The sequence below is a fragment of the Solanum lycopersicum genome, chromosome 7, assembly GCF_036512215.1.
Source record: "Solanum lycopersicum chromosome 7, SLM_r2.1".
Taxonomy (NCBI): Eukaryota; Viridiplantae; Streptophyta; class Magnoliopsida; order Solanales; family Solanaceae; genus Solanum; species Solanum lycopersicum.
In genome coordinates, this window is record NC_090806.1 from 64,214,849 (window position 1) to 64,241,195 (window position 26,347).

The 26,347-nt window shown below is 35.6% G+C and overlaps 3 protein-coding genes across 13 annotated transcripts; all 3 read left to right on the forward strand.

Annotated features, from left to right (window-relative positions):
- The first annotated feature begins 1,004 nt into the window (after positions 1 to 1,004).
- LOC101261724 (F-box protein CPR1) lies at positions 1,005 to 12,151 on the forward strand. 11 transcript variants are annotated; one of them, XM_069287069.1, is made up of 9 exons: positions 1,005 to 1,251; positions 2,387 to 3,542; positions 3,656 to 3,745; positions 8,043 to 8,105; positions 8,187 to 8,246; positions 9,484 to 9,665; positions 9,848 to 10,161; positions 10,241 to 10,289; positions 11,456 to 12,151. In XM_069287069.1, the coding sequence occupies exons 1-2, from the start codon at positions 1,157 to 1,159 to the stop codon at positions 3,507 to 3,509; spliced, it is 1,218 nt and encodes a 405-aa protein (XP_069143170.1). In that variant the 5' UTR covers positions 1,005 to 1,156; the 3' UTR covers positions 3,510 to 3,542; positions 3,656 to 3,745; positions 8,043 to 8,105; positions 8,187 to 8,246; positions 9,484 to 9,665; positions 9,848 to 10,161; positions 10,241 to 10,289; positions 11,456 to 12,151. The 11 variants fall into 11 exon arrangements, 9 of the variants coding, with proteins under 9 accessions (XP_069143170.1, XP_069143169.1, XP_069143165.1 ...); XM_069287068.1 differs by having other exon boundaries at positions 9,848 to 10,107; XM_069287067.1 differs by lacking the exon at positions 1,005 to 1,251 and adding an exon at positions 1,942 to 2,185 and having other exon boundaries at positions 9,848 to 10,107.
- An 889-nt stretch (positions 12,152 to 13,040) lies between these two features.
- Positions 13,041 to 17,521, forward strand: TFT9 (14-3-3 protein 9). Its single transcript, NM_001247343.1, has 7 exons — positions 13,041 to 13,189; positions 14,013 to 14,319; positions 14,426 to 14,513; positions 15,613 to 15,722; positions 15,832 to 15,980; positions 16,954 to 17,009; positions 17,125 to 17,521. The coding sequence occupies exons 1-7, from the start codon at positions 13,117 to 13,119 to the stop codon at positions 17,125 to 17,127; spliced, it is 786 nt and encodes a 261-aa protein (NP_001234272.1). The 5' UTR covers positions 13,041 to 13,116; the 3' UTR covers positions 17,128 to 17,521.
- Positions 17,522 to 17,874: 353 nt separating this feature from the next.
- Positions 17,875 to 26,046, forward strand: LOC101261429 (bifunctional riboflavin kinase/FMN phosphatase-like). The gene is made up of 11 exons (XM_004243363.5): positions 17,875 to 18,562; positions 18,665 to 18,791; positions 19,409 to 19,595; positions 20,591 to 20,721; positions 21,067 to 21,136; positions 21,706 to 21,771; positions 22,808 to 22,962; positions 23,051 to 23,128; positions 23,221 to 23,357; positions 23,841 to 23,933; positions 25,625 to 26,046. The coding sequence occupies exons 2-11, from the start codon at positions 18,704 to 18,706 to the stop codon at positions 25,769 to 25,771; spliced, it is 1,152 nt and encodes a 383-aa protein (XP_004243411.1). The 5' UTR covers positions 17,875 to 18,562; positions 18,665 to 18,703; the 3' UTR covers positions 25,772 to 26,046.
- The last annotated feature ends 301 nt before the right edge of the window (positions 26,047 to 26,347 follow it).

The following is a 26,347-nucleotide window of genomic DNA, read 5'->3' on the forward strand; positions in this document are numbered from 1 at the left end:
TTGTTGAAAGGTAATTTATATTTATTTGCGTATACATGAGACCCAAATGTTAAGTTGAGCTTAATAATTTACAAATTATATAAATTCTCGATGACACTAAAAATTTTTTTTTATTAAAAATTTTTGGATACTATTTCACAGTTATATAAATCTCAAACATAGACATACACGCATAATGTACGAATCTAACAAAGATAATAAAACGCTTGAAAAATGGGCAACTTTTACATATAGCAAACAAAAAATTCATATTTGTATGCTATAACAAAGTTTGCATAATTGCGCTCCATAGCAAACATAAAACTGTATAATTCGCTATACATATACAATTGTATAATTCGCTGGCCTAAATTGTATAATTCACTGGTCTATTTCGCTGCAATTGTATAATTTGTTTTGCATACAGTTGAATCGAATTAAAATGTATGTATATTGTATAATTATAAGTGTATAGCAAGAAGATATATGTTTTTCTCGCTTTATACAAAAACAGAACACAATATATACACTTCTGTTGTATAAAGCTAGATAAAATTGTATTTCACTGCAATTGTATAATTCGCAATTGTATAATTCGTTGGCCTTTTTCTCTGCAATATTTGAAGTAAAATGTTTGTAAATTGTATAATTAAGTGTATAACACGAAGATATACATTTTTTGCATGTATATATATAACTTTCTCTCGCTTTATACAAAACAGAAACAGAATTATACACTTCTGTGTATAAAGCGAGAGAGGCGAGCGAGAATGGAGAGTGGCGAGCGAGATTTTTGGGAGAGAGACGCTGGCAAATTTTTTAGCTAATGTTTGCTATGGAGCACAATTAAATCAAACCCTAGCTATTCCATTTAATTTAGGTTATTAGTTTGTTATTATATACAATTTTCCGTTCAAATGACATTAAAAATATTTTGGGCCCAATAGAGAATGTTTCTACACAAGTGTTGAACTTTTTTGTTCCCCAAAATATATCACAATGTACTTCAAAAAAGTTAGTAGTGTTAAGCTGGAAATATAATGGAGATATGAAGCTGCACAAAAATTAGCAGCAGATTTAGGGTTCAACCAGGAAGGGTGTAGAAGAGTGGAGTTTGTTTAGCTCTCGAAGAACAGAGAAATTCAGCTCAGGTGAACAGAATCGCCGCCGGAGAGAAATGTCGTATTATATGCAAAAAGAATTGATGAATAAGATCTTCACAAGATTACCAATCAATTCAATCCTTCGATGCACAAGTGTTTGCAAGTCATGGTATTCTCTTCTTACTAGCCCTAATTTTATCTCTTCCTATCTTAATCGAAAAATATGATCACATCCTGATTCAAAATTACTCTGGACACACAGAAATTGATATTTATGCTTCGTTCCGTTACAATGATAAAGTGGGAATAGAATACTTAATTTAATACGTTTAAACCTAATTATCACTTCTTGTTAGTTTATTTCCAAAAATTCAAGGTGTGTAATCGCCCACAAAATAAGTATGCACTACATGATAAGCTAATGGGAAGTTCATTGGCTGTATTCGTAGGTTCAGTTGAATAAGCGTAGAGATGATCAATCACCAAGTAAATACGGACGAACACACTACTTTCATGTAGACTTAAACTATTAAAAATTAGGATACTATTAAAAATTAGGATCCAAGTGACTTGGTACTATTGAAAGGTACTTGTATTTCTTTACGTATATCCGAAACACAAATGTTGATTCAAGCTTAGCAACTTACAAATTATATAAAGTATTGACGTCACGTTATTTCACAGTTGCACGAATCTTAAGAATAGACATACACGTGCTACGCACGTGCGGTGAATCTAATAAAGGTAATAAAAGGATACAAATATTGACGTCAAGAATATTTTGGGGCCAATAGATCAATAAATGACATTTCTCTATCAATTTAACCTTTTTTGTTCCCGAAAGTACCACATTGTACTTCAAAAAAGTTTTGTGCTAAACTAGAAATAGTAAATTAGCAGTAGATTTTAGGGTTCAACCACGAAGGTGTAGAAGAGTGGAGTTAGTTTTTTTAGCTCTCGAAGAACAGAGAGATTCAATTCAGTTGAACAGATTTGCGCGGCAGAGAAATGTCGGATTATGTGCCAGAAGACTTGATGATTAAGATCTTCACAAGGTTACCAATCAAATCAATCCTTCGATGCACAAGTGTTTGCAAGTCATGGTACTCTCTTCTAACTAGCCCTAATTTTATCTTTACGCATCTCAATCGGAAACAAGATGATCACATCCTGATTCAGAATTACGTTGGAAACTCAGAAATATATATATATGCTTTATCCCGTTATAATGAGAAATTGGATCAAAATAACCACTTAGATTATTCATTTAAGTGCAGTAACGGTGTCGTTACTATTGTGGGCAGTTGTAATGGGATTGTGTGCATTGCTGCTGCCGACCAATTGAATTACTTGAATCATTTCTACTTTTGGAACCCAGCTATCAGAAAGCCTGTAGAACTCCCTGACCTAGGTTATACATGTGAGAAATGTGATACATTTGCTTATGCGTTGGGGTTTGGTTATGATCATGTTACCAATGACTACAAGGTGGTAAGAGTAGTACACACTTGGTCTCATCCGTCGCCACCTCATGTTGATCTTTATAAGTTAAGCACTGGTGTTTGGGAAGACATTAGCCATGTCTCTCTGTCTTACCTATTCCTTGCCACTACATCACAGGCATATGTGAATGGAGCTTCTCATTGGATTGCTTCCAAATGGGATGTATCATCATTGGTGAGTGTGATTGTTTTATTCAACATGCATGATGAGACATTCTCAGAGATGATCTTGCCGAGTAGTTTAATCAATGAGTCACGATCATTCTATGATGAAATGTTCCTTTTTGTGTCAGAGGAATCTCTTTGTTTGGTTGATAATAACTATGACAAACGCAAACCTATTGATATTTGGATGATGAAAGAGTATGGTGCACCAGACTCATGGGTGAAACAGTTCAGCATCCAAAATAATCAGTTTGCACAACATATTCCTCTTCGTGATGACATTTTTTGGACACCTTATTCCGGAAACGCTGCTCCAACTGATTTTGAGATTGCTAATGAGTTTCTGAAGCCAATGGCTATAAGAAAAAATGGTGAAATCTTATGGGAAGGTAACCGAAGATTATTGGTTTCAGTTGATCATACAGGTGAAAGGTTTAAAGATGCCGACGTTGGTAACTTATCAAATGATTGGTGTTACAATCCGCGTTATGTTAGTTATTACAAAGAGAGCCTTGTTTTACCTGATAGATGGACAAATAATTGTGTTGGAGATGCTTGTGAGGAGTCATCCAATTTATGGAAGAGAAAGCCCAAAGATGGAAAAAGAAGGATCTCAAGGGCAAAATCTAAATATAGAATGCGGATTGCATCTCTTCTGCACATGAGTGGATTGCTTTACCTGTCAAAAATGAAAGGGAAATGGTTGCGGAAGAACGGAAGGAAGATCAAGCAAGTCAAAGATCCTTCATGGTCCAATTAATTAGCTATGTTGCGCTAGAAGTCCTTTAGCTCAGTAAGTTTTTGATTGAAGGTAGTTCACTGAAGTTTAGGTGTTGATCCCTTGTGCCAATTTATTTTCTCTTAAAAGTCTTCTCAATTTCATGGAAACATTACATTATTTTGCAGGATTCAGTCTGACAATGAAGACCTCTTGTGATGTATTGAAAGGTCAAAGCTTCCCTGAGCAGAAGCGTGTGGCACATTTAATACTCTAGGGTATTTAAACTCTTTGTTTTAAAGACAGACTGCAAATGCTTGTCTTGATTACTTTCTTCATAGATGTTTGGTGCATGATACTTCTAAGGTTTGTGTGTTTATCTATCTAATGTTTGGTGCCTGATACTTCAAGGTTTGTGTGTTTATCTTGGCACCTTGGGTTTTTTAGTATACTAGAAAACTTTTACATCGTCTATTTGCTGAAATTGGATTTGTTAGAGATATCTGTTGTGTTTCCCTCTTGGGTAGCGACCGCAGCATAGCTGTTATTCCTCCAAAAAAACCAAACAGTACATGCTGGAACTGTCTTTCAGGTTATCTTCAAATGCCTTGTGATCCTTCTTCCTTCACAGCAACATAACAGTTATTTTAGGGATATAGGCATAACTCATACAGTCTAATAAATCGTAATCATAGGTCCAACAATTGCCTGTCACTACACAAATTAAAGTGCACATTTGCTCTTGGGTGCTAAACTTTTGGATTAAGAATGGTAGAGTAGTCTTGGATTGTGGTTTGCAGACGTAACTGATTACTGTTTCTAGCCAATTTTCTCGGTAGTAATTCTAAAGATCACTTATGAACTGAATTTCGTTGTCATGATCACATGCCTTTCTTTCTAATTTGTTGATCTTACAACAAGTTGTGATTGGCTTATCCTCTCTGGTTCCTTCATCTTCCTCTTCTCTTCTACATCTTGCTGATAGGAGTTTAGTCTTCGTCTTAGCTGAAATTTCAATTTCAGTTGCCATTAACATGCAGTTGCACATCCTCTATGGTTCCTTCATCTTCCTCTTCTCTTCTACATCTTGCTGATAGGAGTTTAGTCTTCGTCTTAGCTGGAATTTTAGCTAGAAAGTATGCAACCAGTCTTTGTAGAAGTATATTTGCTTCTTGAAAGGAAACTGTTTGGGTTTCTGTGTCTTGTATTTCCTCCTTAAGCATTATTTTTATTTTGCTCGTTCTGCACGAATTTGCTACAAAATGATGTGTACTTGACTGGCTTATATTTGTCAATGACACAGTCACACAGGACAGTGGTCATAGTTCAGTCCAATACAATGCACCTCTGTCTTTGGTCAGTGAGGTGTAGGGTCCAATGGCTTTTAGGTCATCACCAAATTTAGCTTTCTTCTTTCTCCCCAATTTCTCATTTTGTTTATTGAAAGAGAACAAATGCTATCCATTAAGTAAAGTGAGGGTTTGTTATAGTGATTCGTGTGGTTGGTTACCCCTTTGAAAGTTGCAGGTCCTTGCTAATAAGAATAGCAACATACCCAGTGAAATCTCACAAAGTGGGGTCTGGGGAGGGTACGTAGCGTGTACGCAGACCTTACCACTACCTCGTGAAGTTAGAGAGACTGTTTTCAAAAGACCCTTGGATCAAGGGTCTTTGCTACTGCTAGGGGTAAATAATTCTTCAACATTGCCACAAGTAGGTAGTCTACGTCTATTAGATTCCTAGAAAGATGAGCAACTAAGAACAGAGGGATTTAAAAAAAAATGAAAGGTATATCTTTGATCTTTAGATTTGAAGATAAGATGAAAAACCAGAAGGTAAAGATATAGAGATCTTCCATTCTTTCAAAAGCCAAATACAGTGGATTACTTTCATATCAACATGTGTTCATGATCTTGGTGGAATTCCTAATCTAGTAAGTTTTGGTGAATAACTGGCCCTCCTTGTACACTCAAAGAGAACTAGAAATTTCTGAAAAAGGGTAACTAATAAGTATAATTAAAGTAAGTCTATAAATAAGATGTAGAAGGCCTTGAAGGAGGAGCCCAGAAAACATCATGGGGCATTCGGCCATTAGACAAAACATTAGTAGGTAATTGTACATTTCTCTCATATGAGAAGCAACTGTTTCCTGCTTCAGGCCTCTGTTTTGTCTACATGCCTGCTCTATAATGCCATTTGCTTTATAATGCAACATCTAGATCTTGCTAGGTTCCTCCGATTTCTCTTCCAGGTTTTACACTGCATCTTTTTTTGTTTCCTATTCTATCTTCCACTGCCAAAGTTTTTGAAGCTTCCTTGTACTCTAGAACATCTCCAGCCTCCTCACTCTTTTTTTGCAGTTGGCTTCTTCATCACCATGCCTGTGAACTGGTTTTGTTTGCAGTCTTTTGAACCGGTAATTTTTTTGTTAAGAAGTCCCACATCGATGGGAATGTGGTCTCCTTATGTGGATTTGGACAAACCTCTCCTCATGAGCTAGCTTTTGAGGTTGAGTTAGGCGCAGCCGTGCAGGTGTCATATTTTAACATGGTATCGGAGTCAGGTCCATCCCAATTTGTTGTTCACCGATGTTGGGCCCCTATTTATAAGTGTTCACGCTCTAGTTGAGGTCTGGGTGTGCGGGGAAGTGTTAAGAAGTCCCACATTGGTAGAGGAATGGGAATTTGTTCTATATGGACTTGGACAAACCTGCCCTCATAAGCTAGCTTTTAAGGCTGAGTTAGACCCTGGTGTCATATCTAAACATATTTATTCCCTAGTAAGCCTAATGCTTACCACATCCAAAATTTTATGCTTTATAGAAACTAATTGCAGTAATCTCGTGAAGTCAACTAACTGAACTTCCTCTTCTATATATTGTTCTTTACACCAAGAACATAAAGAAGTTATGACTGTCCACTTGATCTTCTATATGGAGCTCTCTTTACCTTCAAAAATCCTCTCATTTCTCTACTTCCAAATGTTCCACCAAATAAAGTCAGGTATTGTTTTCCACCACCAAATCTTCTAGCACTTACTACCTCCCATCCTAATCCAACAACTTAAAAGATAAGCAGTAGGCTATGGCATAGACCAGTTCACCTTAGCTAAATTGACGAATGATGCCCACCCTTGTGCTGTAACTCTTACATGATGAGCATCATGAAGCAATGTAGGTTTCCTTTTTTAGTACATCGTGAATCCGACAAGTTATAGCTCTTCTGACTACTAGCATGGTGAAGCATTTCAACTTAATTGGTGCCTCATTTTTTCATACACACTTCCAGGGTCCTGTTGACCTCTCTGTTACTTTAGTCAGCCTCCTATTGTACACCCCATTTATCAAGAATAGTCCACCCTGATGATGTTTCCATAACATGTTATCAGGTTCCATAGAAACCATTATTATTTGTTATCTATTTGCATTAAAGGTTTAAATTTGTATTTTAACTTGGTACTTGGTTTCTCTGCTGATAGTTTGGTTGATTTTCATTTTACCAATAGTTTAGTTTGTTTCTACCAACTTTGGGGTTAAAAGGTGAAGTAGAGGAAAGAGTTGAACTTGCAGATCAAGTGTTTAGCTAAAGTCTTGATCAAGATTAGGCTTGATTGCATGGATTACTACGCATTTCTCTCCTTGATCTTCTTTCTAAATATGTGGCATGCCTTTTGAATTTTTTTTAATAAAAAATCTTGTCCGTTTAAAGTTAACTTTATTGCTTTAGATTTTCTTTGTCCAAAATTTTCTGTATAATAATACTAATTTGATAAATTGTTGGGGGAAACAAGTCCAACAGTAGTAAAGAGGGTAGAACAGTGTCATCAAAGACGCACTTAAGCCCTGAAGTGAGGCTCAAACGTGTTGAGCGCTTCGCCTCGCTTTTTGTGCGCTTCAGTGTCGTCATTAAGGTTTTAAGGCAAACTTTTCCTTGTCAATAAGCCTCTTCTGAAGAACCGACACTATACAATTAATATTTCACTTTATCATAAATTTTTTTTCAATTTCTTTGGTCATATCTCAGTCATTCATGTTTTATAGTTATTAGTCTTGGACTAAAACATATATATTTGTATTCTTTTCTCTCTTTGTGCCTTTTGTCATTGAAGCCCACACTTTATTTGTGCTCTGCGCTTAAAGCCCCAACGGACCTTAGAACTTTTTTTGCGCTTTTTGCCTTTGATAACACTGGGATAGAACACTTGCAGCAATAAAAAGTTTGGGAGCAACAAATTTAATATCCATGGATTCTGGACAAACAAGCTAATACCCCAACTCTGATAAGAAATATGCTGATAGAAATTTAAGGTGCCGTGAACTCTACCAATTAACGATAGCTAATGAAAAGCGTATTCTTAATATGAAAAACTCTTGCTAGACTTCCAAAACTGGTACATATCAGATCTAAAATTAATTAAACTCTGGATAGGACACACCGTTTTACAACTACCCTTTTTCAAAAAAACACAAACTCTATTTCACCGTTTTGCGCAAATGCTTACTTCTTCCTCTGCATGAATATGTCTTTTGACTTACTATTCTGAACATCTATTCTGATCATTACCTGATCCACACAGTTACTGAGCTTCCCTCATTTCCCGCTTTTTACATAGGAAGTCTTCATTCTATCTATACGGAAGGTAAGTTACTGAAAGTTGTCATAACTTCAGCCGAATCTACAAAAATTCATTAATATTTATTGACAAATATTTTTATATTAGGTTCAAGATCAGGTGCTTGTAATAAAAACTGCAATACAGCTAAGCCGTCCATTACTAAAGGTTTGTTTTACATTGTGTTTGTATTGTTGTATCGTATATTCAATGTTTATTTTGATTGTTAACTAAAATATATTATATTCTGTCATTACGTAACAGTGAAAAGCGCCCTTTTATTTAATGTTGTAATCGTGTCGTTACCTTATTTCTCTTTCAAATTATGTCCTTACTTAATATTTCATAATTCTATTCTACGCTTTACCCTATATTATTTAACTCCACCGAAATACCCATACCCTACGTTTTTACTTTTTTTCTTTCTTTATAGTCAACTATTTTATTTGCTCATACAGGTACTTTTTTTGTCCATAACCATATTCTGAAGTTACTATTCTGCTTTAACTATATCTCAGTTTATAGAGAACCTTTTTTGCATTTCCTTATTTGCATCACTATATTTATTAAGAACTTTAACACGCAAACAATAATATAGATGCTAAGAGAGCCTGGGCCAATTAATAATTTAATAACATGACTGGTTGAAAAATACTTTGTTTCAAGTTCTGGACCATATATGATATACTTGATCCAAAAGAAAAGAATCTTTTCATTTTTCAAATTCTTTTTGATGATAATTGTGTTCGAGTAGCGTATTTCGTTTTTTTTTTGTGAAGTGGAGCTTCTATGTAGCATGTGATATTTAGTAGTTTATGTCGATACAGTGTAGGCAAGGGAAGTCGGCAAAAAAATTAGCAGAAACACGATGTCTTAATTTTTATTTTTTTAAATTGGTGATAAATTTAATGCATACAATAGTTTAGGCTATTTTAGTAAACTTACCAGTTATAATACAACACAAAGTCAAACCAAATGTGAAAAATATCATTAAACAACAACAAACGATACAATTGTCTCATGTTTAATTATAACCATCATGCGTTCTCATTCTTTCACTCCTTGCACCTTTTAGAGTATCTAAATTTTGTTGTGCAAAATGATTTGAATACGAGCCTTTTGGATTTTGTTGTGCCATTCATATGGTTAAGATAATTTGACACCGCATGCCAAATATAGCACTATTAATCAAATTAGAGTTCAGTAACTTATTCTCGTTGTACGTCCTCAAATCACAGCCTTGACTCCACATAAACTGAATGGCTTTGAGACTGTCATTGGTCATTTCATACATCAGTGTTTTGTCGCTTCATATCGCTACTTATCTTACTGGCAGTATTTTCCTCCATTGGACATAATCTACGTATCTAATTATTAACCAACTGATTTATCTTATTCTCTTCAGAGTTCTGGATGTGTGACCATTGGATCTAACCATAAGCTAATCTATAGGTCCTTTGACAGCACAACCATTGTTGAACAAGCGATATTTCATCAACGAGCTCTTAGATGTTGGCACAACGGCTTGTTCAGCAATGATTCTGCTGCCAAGTGAACTTTGGATGACACTGGCTCAACACTCTTAAGGTATGTGAGCCTGTTTTGCTTATTCTGATATTTGCAGATTTTTCCTGTCGGAGGAGAGGGAGTCTTAAAAGATGATTTTGGTCTTTCTACTTGTAGCCGACGTATAATAAATGAAACTTGATGTTACAACCAAGGGCAATATTGATATTTCCTTTTGACATATTTTTCTTTGCTTATTTCAGTTCATCCCATCAGCTATCACAGAGTTTTTATTCCACTGATATGCCTTTCATGCCTGCTGCACCCAGAACATTGTTGCTCTAACACAGAGAAGAGCTTTCTTACTCTTTCCTATTCGTTTTTTCTTTCAATTTCCATTTTTTTTGTCAAATTTGGTTTTTTCTTCTCAGATTGCTCAGCTGAAGTAGTGCTCTTAACAAAAGAAATGCAAAACAAATATTGGTTCTTAATAGGAAAAGCAAGTTAAAACTTATATTTTTAGGTATATTGGCTACCTAACAGTACCATAGATGTTGTCTGGGTTATTGATACAAAAGTAATAAACTATTCATGCCATTTTTTGTTACGAATATGATATACGCAACCATTTCAATTGAAGTGATTTTGCTTTTCAGTTTTACAGGTGAAAACCAAATTAAACCGATCCCAGATGCTGTTCATGACGTGAGTTGCTGCCAAATTAAATTTCAGCCATAATAATTTTATTTCATCCATTATCGTAAATATTTATTTATCTATTTGGATCCAAGACCAGCTCAACCTCTAACATATAAGTAAATTTATTTTGTAGCTACAGTTTCAGAAACCTCACGCACTTTAAAATCATATTGTTGGTACTGATGTTGATCATATAAAAAGTGTGTGGAACTGAAGAGTCTCAAATAGAGAACTAGAACTGTTTTTGTCTCTTCCCAAGTGTACCACATTGGCCTCCCAAAAGTCTTTTGTGTGTTCAAAGTGACCACTGAACATCTCACAAATAAAACGTAGAAGAAAAGAAATAGTACTTCTTAACCACTTGAAGAAAAAAAATGTCAGATTATTTGCCACAAGAATTGATGATTGACATCTTCATAAAACTACCAATCAAGTCAATCCTTCTATCTAGAAGTGTTTGCAAGTCATGATTCTCTCTTCTTACTAGCCCCAATTATATCTCCACACACCTTAACCAAAACCAAAACATGAATCACATCATAATGCAATATGACTCTAAAAATCCAGAAGAAAAAATATATGCTTTGTTCCATGACAATGAGAATTTGGATCAATGTCTACTTTGATTTGCCATTTGAGTGGACTAGCACTTACCTTAATATTGCAGGTAGTTGTAATGGAATTTTGTGTCTGGTGGACGATAACCGGAGTTACCCGAATCATTTCTATCTTTGGAACCCATCCATTAGAAAATTTGTTAATCTCCCAACACCAATGTATACATTTGAGACATGTAGTATCTGTGCTCATGTACAGGGGTTTGGATTTGATTGTGTTACTAATGACTACAAGGTGGTAAGAATAGTAGACACAACTTTTTGTCTTACGCCGTATATAGAGCTTTATAAGCTAAGCACTGGTGTATAGAAAGACATAAGTCATCATGTTGCTCTGTCTTATCAATTCTCTTGCTCTACACCACAGTTATATCTGAATGGCTCTTCCCATTGGATTACTTCCAAGTGGGGAAGAATTAGAAGAACCAACTCAGAGAAACACGATTGTTTTGTTTGACATGCATGATGATACATTCTTAGAAATGATGTTGCCAAGTAGTTTAACGATTGATGTACGAGTACATTTTGATGAAATGTTCCTTTTTGTGTTAACAGGAATCACTTTGTCTGGTTGATAGTAACTATAATCAAAGTAAACCTATTGAGATTTGGATGATGAGAGAGTATGGTGCAGCAGATACATGGTGAAGCAGTTCTGGGTTAGTTAACTATTATGATGTAAGGTGTGATCTAGATGAGCTTGTGGTTACTCATAAATTGGTGAAGCCAATGACTATAAGGAATAATGGTGAAATCATATGGAAAGTGAGCTGTAGATTATTGGTTTCAGTTGATCATGTAGTTGAAAAGTTTAAAGATGTGTGGTTACTCATAAATTGGTGAAGCCAATGACTATAAGGAATAACGGTGAAATAATATGGAAATTGAGCTGTAGGTTATTGGTTTCAGTTGATCATGTAGTTGAAAAGTTTGAAGATGTTGGCCATGGTCACTCTACAAATGGTTGGTGTCACATTCCGCATTATGTCGATTATTACAAAGAGAGCTTAGTTTTACCTGATAAATGAACAGATAATTGTGTTGGAGATGCTTGTGAAGAAAGAAAGAAAGAACAAAAGCTCTTTGTTAACTAGTTAGCTATATTGCACTTGATTTACTGACTTTAGGTAATGGCTATGTTTTGGCTTTTGGCAAAATGTATGAACAGTTGATAGTGGACTTGATTACTTGAGTTCTGCATATTCTATATATGAAACAGCCACAAATTTATAAAAAAGGTTTATTTGTGCATATTATTCTTGCTTTCCTTTAGCCTAGTAAAATCTTGATTGAAGTTGTGCACACAAGGGCACGATTGATAGATGGATGAGAAACAAGTTATTGTGTGCACAATTGATAGATTGATGAGAAACAAGTTATACTTATACTCCCTTCGTTTCAAAAAGAATAATCTAATTTGACTTGGCACGGAGTTCAAGAATATAAAGAAAAAAATTTCAATCTTGTGGTCTTAAATTAAAGTTAGATCAAATGTATAAAATTGTTCTTTAATCTTGTGGTCTTAAACATGTTATGTGGAAAGTTGTTATTATAATGGTACTAAAAAAAAGTTAAAGGTCATTTTTTTTAAACAAACTAAAAAGAAAAGGAGTTCGTCTGATTAATATTTTAAAAATCTGCATAGTTATAATTTCTCTTTTATCCTTATTGGTCCTATTTAATTTTAAATAGTACTTTAATACATTCATAATGAGAGAGAAAAATGAGTCCTTTTTTAAAGGACAATTCGATAAACAATTCAAAATCTTCATTTATTTCTTAAATTTCATGCTGATCCAAATAGTGCAACATATAATGAGACGGGGAAAATATTATTTTATAAAACATAGATTCTTCTCATAAGGACCCCTAAAGTAAACCTGAAAAGTTAAAAGGGTTTCAATCTATTTTATTTGTCACCAATTAACAGGACAATCGTGTAAAACATAATAGTTTTGGAGGGGTTAAATTTAATTTGAACTTCTCTAGGGGCTGTTGAAGCAATACACAAAAGTTAAAGGATGAGAAGTGGTATTTCCCTTTTAAGGAAGCCCTTGTTAGATAAATCTCCACTCACTGTAGCTACTGCCGTAAAATCGTCATCGAGAAAGCACATTCACACAGAACCAGAGAAGCAAAAAGGGAGAGAATAGAGCAAAATCTCTCTCTGTTTTCACTACAAAAAATCTTTGATTTCAATTTGAGAGAGATCGGAAATGGCTTCTTCCAAAGAACGTGAGAACTTCGTCTACGTCGCTAAGCTCGCTGAGCAAGCCGAACGCTACGATGGTTAGGGTTTCTACTTTTTACTGTGTGTAGATCTGTTAGTGTTTATGTTCCTTTTGAGTATATGCTTTAATTTGATGTATTTGTTATGTGATTACTCAGAAAAGGTTCGGAAATGGAACTGTTAGTTATGTTTTTGTTGCTCAGAATGTAAAATTTTACTGAAATGCTGAGCTTGTTGCTTTCGATGTTTTGAAGTTTTATATATTCGTAAATGGACTTAGGTCAGCCTGGATTAAGTTTTGTTGATCCGTTTTGGTTAAATGCAGTTAGGCTCTAGTTATTTTATGTAGGTTGTAGGTCTTTAGTACAGAGATGGTTGATCCGATTGGAGGTTGAGTTACTCATAAGTCGATTTTATTGAGATGCAACAATTGGTGCTTTTGAAGTTTCATATATCAGCAAACGGACTTAGGTCAGAAGTTGAGCGCACATAAACTTTTGTTGATCCACTTCGGTTAAATGCAATAAAAGTTCTTTTAGTCTCTGATTGTTTTATGTTGGTTGTAGGAATTTAGTACCTTTAAGGATTTGTACGGATAGGGTTGATGCGCCTGAAGAATGTTGAATTACTCATAAATGGATATTTAGTTACTTGGAATTTGAGATTTCGTTGATATGATACAGATTGGCACTTTTGATGTATTAAGGATTTTTAAAAAATGAATTCTGAATTAATATGTTAGCAAATGTTTTTTATCTGCTTGGAAGTTCTACACAGATTACCTTTTATTGATTTGTTTGGTTTAATCTATGAGAAATGTAACTAGGTTTCATATTTTATGTAATTGGTTGAGATTTTAAGGAATTGTGAGTTGTGGTACAGAAATGGTTGAAGCGATGAAAAATGTCGCAAACATGGATGTTGAATTGACTGTGGAGGAAAGGAATCTTCTTTCTGTTGGTTATAAGAATGTGGTAGGTTCTAGGAGAGCATCTTGGAGGATCTTGTCCTCTATTGAGCAGAAGGAAGAATCTAGAGGAAACGAGCAAAATGTCAAGCGAATCAAGGAGTACCTGCAAAAGGTGGAGTCGGAGCTCACCAACATTTGCAATGATATTATGGTGGTCATTGATCAGCATCTAATTCCGTCATGCTCTGCAGGCGAATCAACTGTGTTTTACCACAAGATGTAAGGGTTCTGATTTCTGTTTGTTGTCGGTCTGAGTTATAAGTATATGTTGTTTTGGGAAGTTTAGCAAACTGGAGTTGTTAAGATGATCTGTCTCTGCTCGCAGGAAGGGAGACTATTATCGTTATCTTGCAGAATTTAAAGCTGGCAATGACAAGAAGGAGGTTGCTGAGCTTTCATTGAAAGCATATCAGGTATATGGTTTGCTTGCGACCTGGCTTCTCGAAAATAGAGTGTCGCACATTTCAGTTCCCATTCTCCCCCTTATTCTTGATAGTGGAAAACGCCCAGATGTTATCATTAATCCCTTGAATCTCTTCTTTCTTGGGGTTAGAATCAGTGTCTCTTAAATGTAATTTTAATTTGAACTTTTTCTCGTCTCTAATCTGTCATAAACAAATATTTGCTGTTTCTGAGAATAGTGCTTCTTTACTTGTTATATATATATACATATACATATATACTTCAAAGCAGTTCTTAAGTACAAGTAAAAAGTTGAGCAGCAAAAGTAGTTCGATTGTCTCTGAGTGGTTGACTTGCGAAGTGAGAGGAGTTTGCTTGTTCAAAAACATGTCTTAGAATGAAACAAGTACTTTTTCTTAAATCACACACTTTATTTGCATTTTGCGCTTAAAGCCCCACCAAAACTTAGAGCCTACTTTTCTTTTGGTTTACATTGGCTTGGGTATTATCACAGTCCTCTTTGACCAGGATAGTCTGTTTCCCATTATTTAAGAACTTTTTTTGGGTGGGGGTAGGCCTGTGAATAGTGGAAGGAAGGTTGAAGAGGGAGTGTCTTTTTTATGGACTAGAATCTGCATCTAAGATATGTGGGTCAGAGTAGCTACCAGTAGGCTGCAACCCAATTCTTGTATGTGCCATTGTTGAGTTACTGGGGTTTAAAAGATGCAAATGTGGTATTAACTATCTTACTGATTTTTTCCCATTAAATATTTTTAAATTCTTTTATAAACCAATGAAGTTTGTGCCGCTATTTGGGGTAATTTGTATTAGCAACAAATACCATTGCAGAACAATGGAAAATGTGCCACAATTTGGGTTACTTGGGGTGAAAGTGAAGACCCTTTGTATGTCAATGCCAATTACGTTGATCTTACAGGAGTTAGTTTTGTATTTTATTAACATGCAGTTTTTCATTGAGAGCTTCTTTCCCTTTTTTTCTTTTCTCCAATTATGTTTGCTGCATTTAGATGTTGAATCCCCTATTAGTTTGGTGATATATATGTCTGTCTGTCTGCTTCCACTTATTGTTTGTTGCTAAAACTTGTATAGGCAGCTACAACTGCTGCGGAGGCGGAATTAGCACCCACTCATCCCATTCGTCTGGGACTGGCTTTAAATTTCTCTGTTTTCTACTATGAGATCATGAATTCACCTGAAAGGTTTGTCTTTTGTATTTTCATCTTCTTGTAGCTGTCCATACCTTTTTTTAATCGTTGTGTCTGTACTTGTTTCTAGGCTGAGCTGATTATAATCTGTTTCTTTCTCCAGGGCATGCCATCTTGCAAAACAGGCCTTCGATGAAGCAATATCTGAGCTGGATAGCCTGAATGAGGATTCCTACAAAGACAGCACCTTGATTATGCAACTTCTAAGGGACAACCTCACCTTGTGGACTTCTGATCTTCCAGAGGATGCTGGTATGCTTTGACACTCATATCCTAATATCTTTTGACACCTTGGCGTTTGTATAATCTAGAGTTTTCCTGATGTTCATAATTTCCTGGTCGACGGTACTTTATTTATTTACTTATTTGTTTCGTATAATTATCTCTTTAGCTTGAAATTACTATTCTCAGGCTTGGTTGAGATCTTTTGCTGGTCTTTTCCGCTAGTAGTTGCTATAATTCTTCAGTGGTTTTGATAGCTTAATCACATGTGAGATGTCTACAGAAAAAACTAATTTGGTTCTACAACCTTTTAGATAAGCATTAAGAGAACTGCCCCAAGGGCTTTGGTCTAAATGTAAAGAAAGAGGATAGCATGTGATATGCGAGTTGGGCAGTCGTCATAGGCTCAAACCCTGACACATAGAAATCTTGTATGTAGTAGAAGGATGGCCCATTTTTAAATGAATTTTGAATTGTGTGCCATTGCCTTCCCGAGGTATCTTGATTTTCAGAAAGGAAACAAAGAAGATGATATTGTAATACTAAGTGCTAACTCACTATTTTCAAAAAATAAGTTCAGGGTGATAAAGAAATGTGGCATTGCTTCTTCCTGCAAGGAGAAAAAAGGAGTCAGGCAAGGAAGTACTAGTTCTTGAAGGGTTTTTCCTTATGTCATGGGTTTCTTTTCTTGAAATAGGATTAACCATGAAGTTCTATTGGTGTTACCTTCAGCTAAATCTTGGGTATCTGCTTGTAGTTTGACTGTGTACTTGTACAATTTTTTCAGTTAGTTTACATGTGCCCTTCAATGAAAATGCTATTCCCCAGTGATCAATTATTTCCTTTGGAAATATATGATAAATGCAGTGCAAGATAGATTGACAAGGCATAAAAACGTGATAACAATAGCAGTATTAGGGGGTTGAGCTAGATGAATGGATTGTCTAATTTACTGAATCTGAGGGAAAAACTAACTTTTACTAATTTTGTTGCCCTTTCACAGAAGATGCCCAAAAGGGAGATGCCACAAACAAAGCTGGTGGAGGTGAAGATGCAGAGGTAGGTTCTTTACATCCAGTCTCCTTCCTTTGAGTCGATTTTAGATTTTTCTAGAATGGTAGTAATTCAATTTTGTAGTCATCCAAATAATAATATTCTTTTTGTGTTCTTGCAGTGAATGGGCCTAATAGTTAGAACTACTATGTGTATTTGGAGGTGTGACGACAAGGATACGCCAAGGGGGATGTTAGTTTGTTAAGTCTTAGTAGATACTTCTATTATGGGTCTGTCGTGTCAGATTCTTCACTTGTTAATTGGTTGTCTGCAACTCAGTGTGTAATTTGTATCCCTGTGCTATTTCCGTTCTCCGTATAGTGAGTTGTTTCAGTCTTTAGATAATTGCTGGTCTATAGGTGGTTTTATTTTTCAGATGACTGCCGCAGCCAAATGGAGGATATCAGCTATTTGCTTGTCCTCTCACCCTTATTATCTCAATATCACTAAATTTCCATTATTTTCTCTTTTTTCATTTAGTTTGGAGCTGAGCATATATGCTACTCTATGTTGGTGCATGTCATTGGTATCTTTTACCCCCAATATTATTTATTCTCTCTGCCTGAGTTGTCTTCTACCCCAAAATAAAGTATTGGAAGAATTAGAATATCTAGAAAAAGGGCTTGCTCAGTTATTCTTGATGACAAAAGAATGCCTTGACAAATTTGGTGGGATAGATTGTTGATAACTGATGACTTTTCCAAGAGTTGTGGTGTTTGGTTTTTCCCTGGGGAAGATCGTTGGACCTTTCCTATTTCTCTACCATCTTAATGGAGGTTGATTTGATTATATTTGACTTTCTTATCTCCTTGTACGTGGCCAAAAGTAATTGATTCAAGAAGAACAAATTATCTTTTCTATAATTTGTTTCTTGGAACTGCCATCTGGTGTTGTTTACATTTGACCAAATAGCATGGTTACAGCTGCCCATGCTTGGAAGAAAAAGGGAAGTTTGCCTGTACTAGCTCATGTTTAAAATCCTCTTTCAATTGTGCCCCTCCCCTTTGTCTGCCGTCTTGTACTTTTCAAATAACTATATACAGACTTGTCACTATTGATCTATTATAACTTGATGAAATGCATACGCATCCAGTAATCAAATTAATTTCATTAAACTCCACCACCAATAATAGTGTCACATAGAGCATCGAGACGGATGTGATATTTCAAGGTGTCGGGCAGTTAGAATAACAAAATTAAAAAGTTAATGTTCTAAATTCATAGAAACGACACTAATGATCTTTTGCTATTTATCTAAAACAAAATCATCTTACTGAATGTATAGAACATATATATAAAAATTATTTTTCTTATATTTTTAGGTGTATATAGAAAGATTTTTGAGTCAATATAGTATGTTAGCTCAGTATTATATCAGGTGGTTCAAGAATTCAAATTTGAGATAGTACTACAAAAAAGTACAACTTTTAATGATGCAAATGACAGTTGATTGAAACATCACTCAAAAAGGAAGAAGAACAATAATATACAATAATATTTGGCGTTATACTTGGAATACCGAATAATTACTTTCGGAAGGCGGGAAAAAGAATCCCTGTGTAAGCACCTTTGCCCAATTGCAAATTGGAATTTGATCCTTTCGTTAAAATATCTCTTTAAAATCCTAAACATTCTATGTTATTTTTCTGCTCATTCATCAGATTTCACAGCAAAGACTTAAACTTCTCTGACACACAACAATGGGGGATCTTCATTCTGCAGAAGAACATGGAAAAACTCAAATTTCAGCTGTCATTTTTGATTTGGATGGTACCCTTTTGAGTACAGGTCCTCTTTTTCCACTCCCTTTTTAGTTTTATATTTTTCTGGATTTGTAGCATTTGTGTTTTGGGATCTAGTTTTTTTTTTTGTTACTATAAGTTCAACTGAATCGTGTTTTTGACTCTTGCAATGTATGAATATAGTCCCTGTTTTTAAGGTGTTTGAGTCAGCTTGCGCGTAGTACTTATATCTCTGATGTCATTGTCACCTCCCACCAGCAACCTGTATTAGGTATGAGGTAACTCTGTCCACCAAGTTTATGACATATGAGAAGAAATTAGCTAGTGTTTTTGTCTTTGCTTGGATTTGAATATGAGACCATATGATTTTCAGTCTACTTTATTGACGACCACTAGATCACACCTTTGGGTGCCTCTATAAGTACCATTTTGTGGGATGCAATTTAAGTGGGATGAAGTTTAAGAAAGAAGGATTGAGTTATAAAACTCATAATCTAATTAGGCCCATAGAAACAATTTTAAAAGTGAAGTGCATATGATATGTTAAGGATGCGTATGCACCACGTTACCCGGACTCCACTTGTGGGATTAAACTTGGGTATGTTGTTGTATGCATCTCACTCTGAGCCCGGTGATACTAAATCTTGGATATGTTTGTTTTAGAGCACTTGACAAAGGAAATTCTGAAGGAATTTCTGGCTGGATATGGGAAGGTGCCAGATAAGGAGAAGGAAAAGAAAAGATTGGGGATGGCCCAGAAAGAGTACGCTATTGGCATTGTCAGTGATTACGACCTCCCTATCACGCCCGATCAGTATGTCCAAGCTGTCATGCCCTTTTATCATGACTTGTAAGTGTTTTTTGAACCATGTCTCTCAATATATTAGTTGTTTCTTTTTATTTTGGATATTCACTTGTAAACTACTATAAAGCATAATTGGTTGACACTTGACAGCGGCAGATCTAGTGCATTAGTTATGGATTTGTCCAAATAGAGACGGACCTACAACATAACTTATGGGTTCACGAAAACTCAGTGATTTTTGCTCAAACCCGGTATATGTATCAATCCACTAAATATTGGACTGTGAACCCAATTATTATTGTATATTAACTTGAGGTCACTGTAGGAATCCATAAACTTCAAATCTTGGATCTGTCTTGGAGTCCAAACTAATACCTTTGGTTCAAACTCAATATATGTGTAAAAAGTCCATGAAATAGTATAAAACATAGTATCCGAACACAATAAATTAATAGGTTGAGGTAGAATTCAGAGCTCAAAGCCATTAAGTCCAAATCCTAGATCCACCTATGTTGTTTGATGTCATCTTCTTACAAAATCATCATATTTGTGGATTTCATTGTACTTCATATTGGATAGTAACATGGTTATTGATCCTTACATTCTCCTATTGCTCTTACATGTTGGATATAAGTCTTCTTCATGTTGCTTCAAGCCTTCAAGAGCACATGCATCTTCGCGTTTTCGTACACTGTTACAAAGTTGTATTCTTAATGTCTTCGAGTGAAATGTTCTGTGATAATGTCTCCGATTCAAGTTGATGACATGATGAGAATGAAATACTTGTTGCCATGACATCTTTAATAATTTGATTAGCCACACAATATTCATTCTCTGCTCTGCATAACTAACAGAATCTAGTAAAACACTATGCGCTAGTTGCCTCCACTTGTCTATAATTTTGCACATCATCTCACATTGTATTAACGGTGTGATTAATGAGCTAGGATCAGCTTCCCTGCACTGATTTATGACATTCAATGATTAAGCAATTGGCAACAGAGTATTCATGTATAGTTTTTTTTCCTGTTTTGTTGCAGGTGGTTGCAAGCAAAAGCACTTCCTGGTGCTAATCGCCTTATAAGACATTTCCATAAGCATGGAGTTCCCTTTGCCCTTGCTTCAAATTCCAAAAGGAAAAACATAGATAAGAAAGTCTCTCTCCAAGAAGGTTGTGCTATAACTCATTAAGAAATTAATGTAAAACGTAGTTTATAATCATTATGCTCCTTTTCACATTTTCCTTTTATTTTCTTGTTTCATGAATTAGTGTGTTATTTTCGAAGTAAATAGTCCATAAGACAGTTCCTTAGGACTGAGAAAATTCTTTTTGTTAAAGCCTGCAAAGTATTTTTTTTGAATCATCTTATTGTTAAAAAAATGTTTCCTTCTCTTCCTAAATGAGGTCACCTTTATGAACTTCCAATCAAGGTCAGCACATCCATTTTCTGTCAGTTGTTTCCTTGTGAAGGTGTCTATTATAAGCTAACATAATCCTTTTTGTTCATTGAACTAGGTTGGAAAGAATGCTTTTCCGTAGTTCTTGGAAGTGACGAGGTTAAATCAGGGAAGCCTTCTCCAGACATGTAAGTTAGGCTTTCTACTGCAGGTTATTCTCTGAATAGTTCTGGTTACTGCTATGCATAAGATATGACATACTCTTTTATCCTTTATTCCTCTCAAAGATTGTGTTATCACATTTTTCTTGAAGAAAATTTGTCATTCATAGCTGGAGAACCAAGAAGGTGCTTAATTGCAATAGTATATTCAAACTGCTCATGATACTACTCTTTCAGAAGCTCATAAAGTTACCTGAAATCTATCATTTGATCTCTGCTATTTAGATATTCATGTTTGACTAAAAAAGAATAAACATGTAAGCAAAAGTATTTCAATTCATGAACACTATAGCTAATTCCTTTAAAGCATCTTGATTAATCTCCCCTTCTCTTATTATGTCTAAAATAAGTACCCAAAAAAAATTTTGTGCTATACATGTTCATTCTTCAGGAGCTACTCTTAGTCTAAAATCACTTGCAGAATTTGTGTATATCACTCACAGACTGAACTTCTTTTCCATTGGTTGATAATTGGTATCACCTGTGAGATTATATATTTTCTTCTGATTTCCTGTGAATTCTTGAATTGATTTTAGATTTCTTGAAGCTGCAAAACAAATGGGTGCAGATGCAGCTCACTGCCTAGTGATAGAGGATTCTGTGTAAGTAGCCTTTTCTTTCTCATTTCTAGTTAGCTTGTTTAAGTTGGACAGTTCTTTGCATGCCTATGCAGTGTGCTAGTGAGTGGTGAAACATCCACCTTTCGTGTAAGTGACTGTATTTCTATTCTCAAGGATCAAACTTACGTCGTCACAACTGATCAGCATAACTAGCTGCCTAGCATTAGTTTACTGCTTGAACTCTTAATGTAAACTCTCAACAGACTAACATGTACCTCAAAAAGTTTGCCATTCCTCTTTTTTTTTTGCCCCTACTAATAGCTAACTTGACTAGCTGAACACACTCTTGAAGCTGATGTTGATTCTTAACATATGTTGATATGATGATATCATGAGTATGTAATTTCGTCTAACTATATTTGTGGGACTGAGAAGTGAATTTGAGATAACTGTGCAAAAATTTGGTTCTTGAAGTTCACATACCCGGTGCATGGAGCATGTTAAGTTACTTTACCTCCAATAGAAACATTTATCGCAAACTGGGGTGAGTATGATTCTTATGCCTATCTTAGGACATTACGCTTAAACCATAAAATGGCTCTTGGTTTTGATTTTTTTCTGGACAAGACTGAAATAACTTATTGATACATGCACCTACACATGGAAGTCTTAATTTCTGCAGTGAGTAATGCTACTAATTTTAATACTGCTTTGGTATCAAAGGCTGGTGATCTATTCTAGCATGTCATATTTGCTAATAAGAACAGCTTAAACATGATTTACATGAGATGTGAGTGTGTGCCATCTTAACTCTAGTCAAAGCTGACAATTTTCGTGCTGTGCTGTGGCACACACTAGTTCATGTGAAGGGTTTCAGATACTTCCTTAGAAATCGAAGTAATCCTGTTTTTCTTTAAATTGACTTGCTCCTTGTTTTTTTCGTTTTCTCTTCAGTGAACAGATCATTCATGGTTCTACATATTGAGAACACGTTTGTGCAGTTAATGCACGATTGTTGAACATTTTTTATTAACCACAATTGAAATGACAGTAGTTCCTCACCCAATAATTTTGACAGTATCGGAGTCAAGGCAGGCAAGGCTGCTGGGATGAAGGTGGTAGCTGTGCCATCTTTCCATTCTGAATTTGATCAATATACAATAGCTGATTCTGTACTTCGTTCACTCCTAGATTTAAAACCGGAAGTATGGGGTCTCCCACCATTTGAAGACTGTATGTTTCCTTCCAGTATGCCTACTTTATGTTCTGGTCCTGCATGTCCTGCTAGTATGATGCAACTTTTATTATTTAATGACTGCAGGGGTTGATAATGCATTGCTGGTTGAACCTGTTCATTTCAGGGGTCTGTACAAAAATGGCCTCCTCCATGATATTGCAGGTCTATGACAAGCCAAGCCCCATATCCTCTCCCTGATTCCTTCTTATTTGCGTTATTAGACTCTCAGAATTCTGACTAAAGATCATATCCAGATGATGGGCCGTCTACTCTACCCGATCAAGTGTTTGGAGTTTATTTTGGCTGGGCAAAACCTGAGGCTTACAAGTTCATAAAGATTGCTCTTGGCGTTGGTTGGGGACATGGCTGCTGCAGTTCTAAGAGGAAGATGGTGAGTAACCCAATGCTTCTTCACTTGACACTGTGGGATGCTCATGGAACTCGCCCTATTATGGTTGCTTATTTGTTTTCAGTTAGGGATATTGCAGAACACTTTGTTTATCCGTACACTTATTATGACTTTTATAAAGTGTTTCCTGCAGCATTACTCAATGTGTCTATGTAATGGACAACTGCTATCTATAGTGTAGCACAATTATTGGAAGTGCAAGTGTTTTAAACAATGAAAATTTTTTTACTGGTTTTCTTTAGCCGAAGAAAAATTCGTCAATAGTCTTCTTGAGGCATTTTAATGTCTTCATGCATGATGTTGCTTGTAGTCAGAATTTGTCTATATGCATAGTCTCTAATTCCTACTTGACAGATATTACCTTTTCATCTCTTTTATCCTTGTCTGCTACTATTTTAAATTTCTCGTTCTTATATGTTTTCCTTGTTTAAAGATGACCATATTTGTTTTTCTACTCCATTTCAGCAAGCTTGTATAGTTGATTCAAGTGACAAACAGATCCAGCATGGCAAAATGGAAGTTGTGATTGTAGGTTACATCAGAGGATCACACGATGAGGTGATATAGATTGTTGTTAAATTAATTTTTTAGTGATTTGTCTTAGTAACTGAGGATTACCCACCGGAAAATAGTTAGCATAGTAAAAAGTAAAGAAAAACAAGTTTTTTATGGGGAAAACCACAGCTCGGGAAGAGCTAAATAATTTCACTATAAAAGGGTAGTTTAGAGTTGCTAGTTTTCAGTATCACAAAATCCTCACGACTCCCCACTCAATACTGAAAACCAAAACGCACTGTATAATACATAGAATACATCCATTTCTTTTAATACCCGTACTGTAATACCACTCACCCTTGGCCTCAAGGCAGGCCAAGTGGTAGGAGCACAGATACGAAACAGGCGCCATAATGGGTTCGAATCCTGTCTCATACAAAAACTTGATACTTAAGTCGAGAAGGGCGGACCCATTATCCTCCGAGTTTCAAACCGTGTTGCCGGGGCCCTCGGGTATTGCTCGGTTATCGGAAGTACCACTCACTCCTGAATTCTTTTTCTTTTTCCAACAGAGAACCACATTGTGAAAAAAACCTTGGCCCAACCCTCCTGTTGAGAAAACATCTCAACCCAAACAGGGGTCTCACACCTTCCGATACATTGCAACCCCATCGATGGTTAGGTATACTGTGGTCTCGTCATCTTCCATCCATTACAACACTTCAAATGTCTAGGCATGCACATACTCGTGTGCCAGTGCCTATGTTACCCCTTCTCATGCTCCTATACTAGCCAAAACTCAAGGATTAATAATGGGATGATAACTATTAGTAAATAAAAACAAGATGAAAGTAAGGAAGGACAATGATATTTTTATTTAGAGAACTCTTCTTTTAAGTTAAGGGAAAAGCCACTGCCCAAAAGGAGCAAAACAATATCACTATTGAAAATTTGCGATGGTAATTCAAAGTTCTCGAGAGACTCACCCACCGAAAAGAGAAAATCCACAAGGTTATACTGCTTGGAATACATTTTCTTTGACACCCTCACTAGAATACCACTAATAGTTCATTTTCTCTCCTTGTGGAGGAGTACATCATTCTCTATCTCTCGACTGTCATACAAATAATTGAATTAGCCCATACTAATAGTAGGAAAAACTTTTCCTCCAACAAAAGTAGTGTTACAAGGGAAGTTGGACCAGAAACCAGACCTCCTTAGTATTTCCTACCTTCTAAGAAACTTCCCTTTTCTTCAAGTTTTCATCCTCGTCAAACTACTATACCACTACTTGAAATTCATCGGATACCTTTATTGCCATGTCGGATTTATTTCTGTCTATGGGGCTGGATCCTACAGCTCCGATGATATGTATGCTTGCATCTTATACTTGCTTTAGTTGATTAGTCAAACCCACAAAATTAATGTACCTGTTACTGAGTCTGGCACGGACATTCCATATGATTACAGCAGAAACACTCTCTGCATCTGTAATGCTGTAGCCAAAACATACTTTTCATGTTGCAGCAACTGAAGTCTTCTCCAAATTTGTGTAGGATCGTGTGGTATGCTTAGATAGATACTTACAAAAATGATATAATTGATAAACATTTAAGTTCCTGTCTATGCTTGCCGATGTTTAATTATAATATCACTATGTCCACTATTAACATGTATTTTGCACTCTGTACTTTACCTTGCTTAATTTTCTCATCTGTACTAAGTTAGCATTTTCCATGCTATCATTCATACAGGGAAAATCGGGCAAAATAGAAATACTTGAGGAGGACAAGTCAATTGCCAATGCTGCATTGAATCTGTCTGAATTCTCCCTAGGTGCATTCAAGTCCCTCTTCTCTGAAGTTGCTATACAAGATGATTGTGACCTTAATGTGAAATGAACAACGATATGATTGGCATTAGCATAGCGAGTAGTTACATCTGTTACCCTGAAAGAAGAAATGTCTTCTTGGGATCAGGGTGACAAAAAAAAAAACATGAAACAACTTTTGAAACCCAGAGCTTCAATCGTCGTCTGGTTTCTTGCTCACATGGTTATGGACTAGTGGCCTGCCTACCAATTTTTCTGTAAAATTAACAGTCCCATGGATGAATTTCATAGTTACTATTAGTGCTTTGCCAATGGATTGAAAATAATGAAATTGTGTTTAGCTTAGTCCATATACCAGGTTAAAGTAGTGCTTATTTTAGTATTCACGACCAAGAAGATATTTTCCAATAGTGGTCTCATTTTATCAAAATTATAGACCAGGTATTTATTCCTCTAGGGTCTTTATACGAGTTTAGCCTTAAGATTTGCAAGTACTCTTAGGCCTGTTTGAATTGGCTTTTTGGCTTATCATAAGTTAGGATTTTTAACTTGTGGCTTTTGACTTATTTTTGTTATTTTGACTTTTAAAATAAGTGCTTATAAGCACTTTTTAACTTTATTCAAACACTTTAAAACTGCATAAAAA

Excerpts from the sequence above, each read along its gene's own strand:
- LOC101261724 (XM_069287064.1), top strand. The coding sequence starts at position 2,091 with ATGTCGGATTATGTGCCAGAAGACTTGATGATTAAGATCTTCACAAGG.
- TFT9 (NM_001247343.1), top strand. The coding sequence starts at position 13,117 with ATGGCTTCTTCCAAAGAACGTGAGAACTTCGTCTACGTCGCTAAGCTC. Across the intron at positions 14,320-14,425 it reads ACTGTGTTTTACCACAAGAT|GAAGGGAGACTATTATCGTT; the intron begins GTAAGGGTTCTG and ends CTCTGCTCGCAG. Across the intron at positions 15,981-16,953 it reads TGATCTTCCAGAGGATGCTG|AAGATGCCCAAAAGGGAGAT; the intron begins GTATGCTTTGAC and ends GCCCTTTCACAG.
- LOC101261429 (XM_004243363.5), top strand. The coding sequence starts at position 18,704 with ATGGGGGATCTTCATTCTGCAGAAGAACATGGAAAAACTCAAATTTCA. Across the intron at positions 21,772-22,807 it reads CTAGTGATAGAGGATTCTGT|TATCGGAGTCAAGGCAGGCA; the intron begins GTAAGTAGCCTT and ends TAATTTTGACAG. Across the intron at positions 23,129-23,220 it reads CCTCCTCCATGATATTGCAG|ATGATGGGCCGTCTACTCTA; the intron begins GTCTATGACAAG and ends GATCATATCCAG.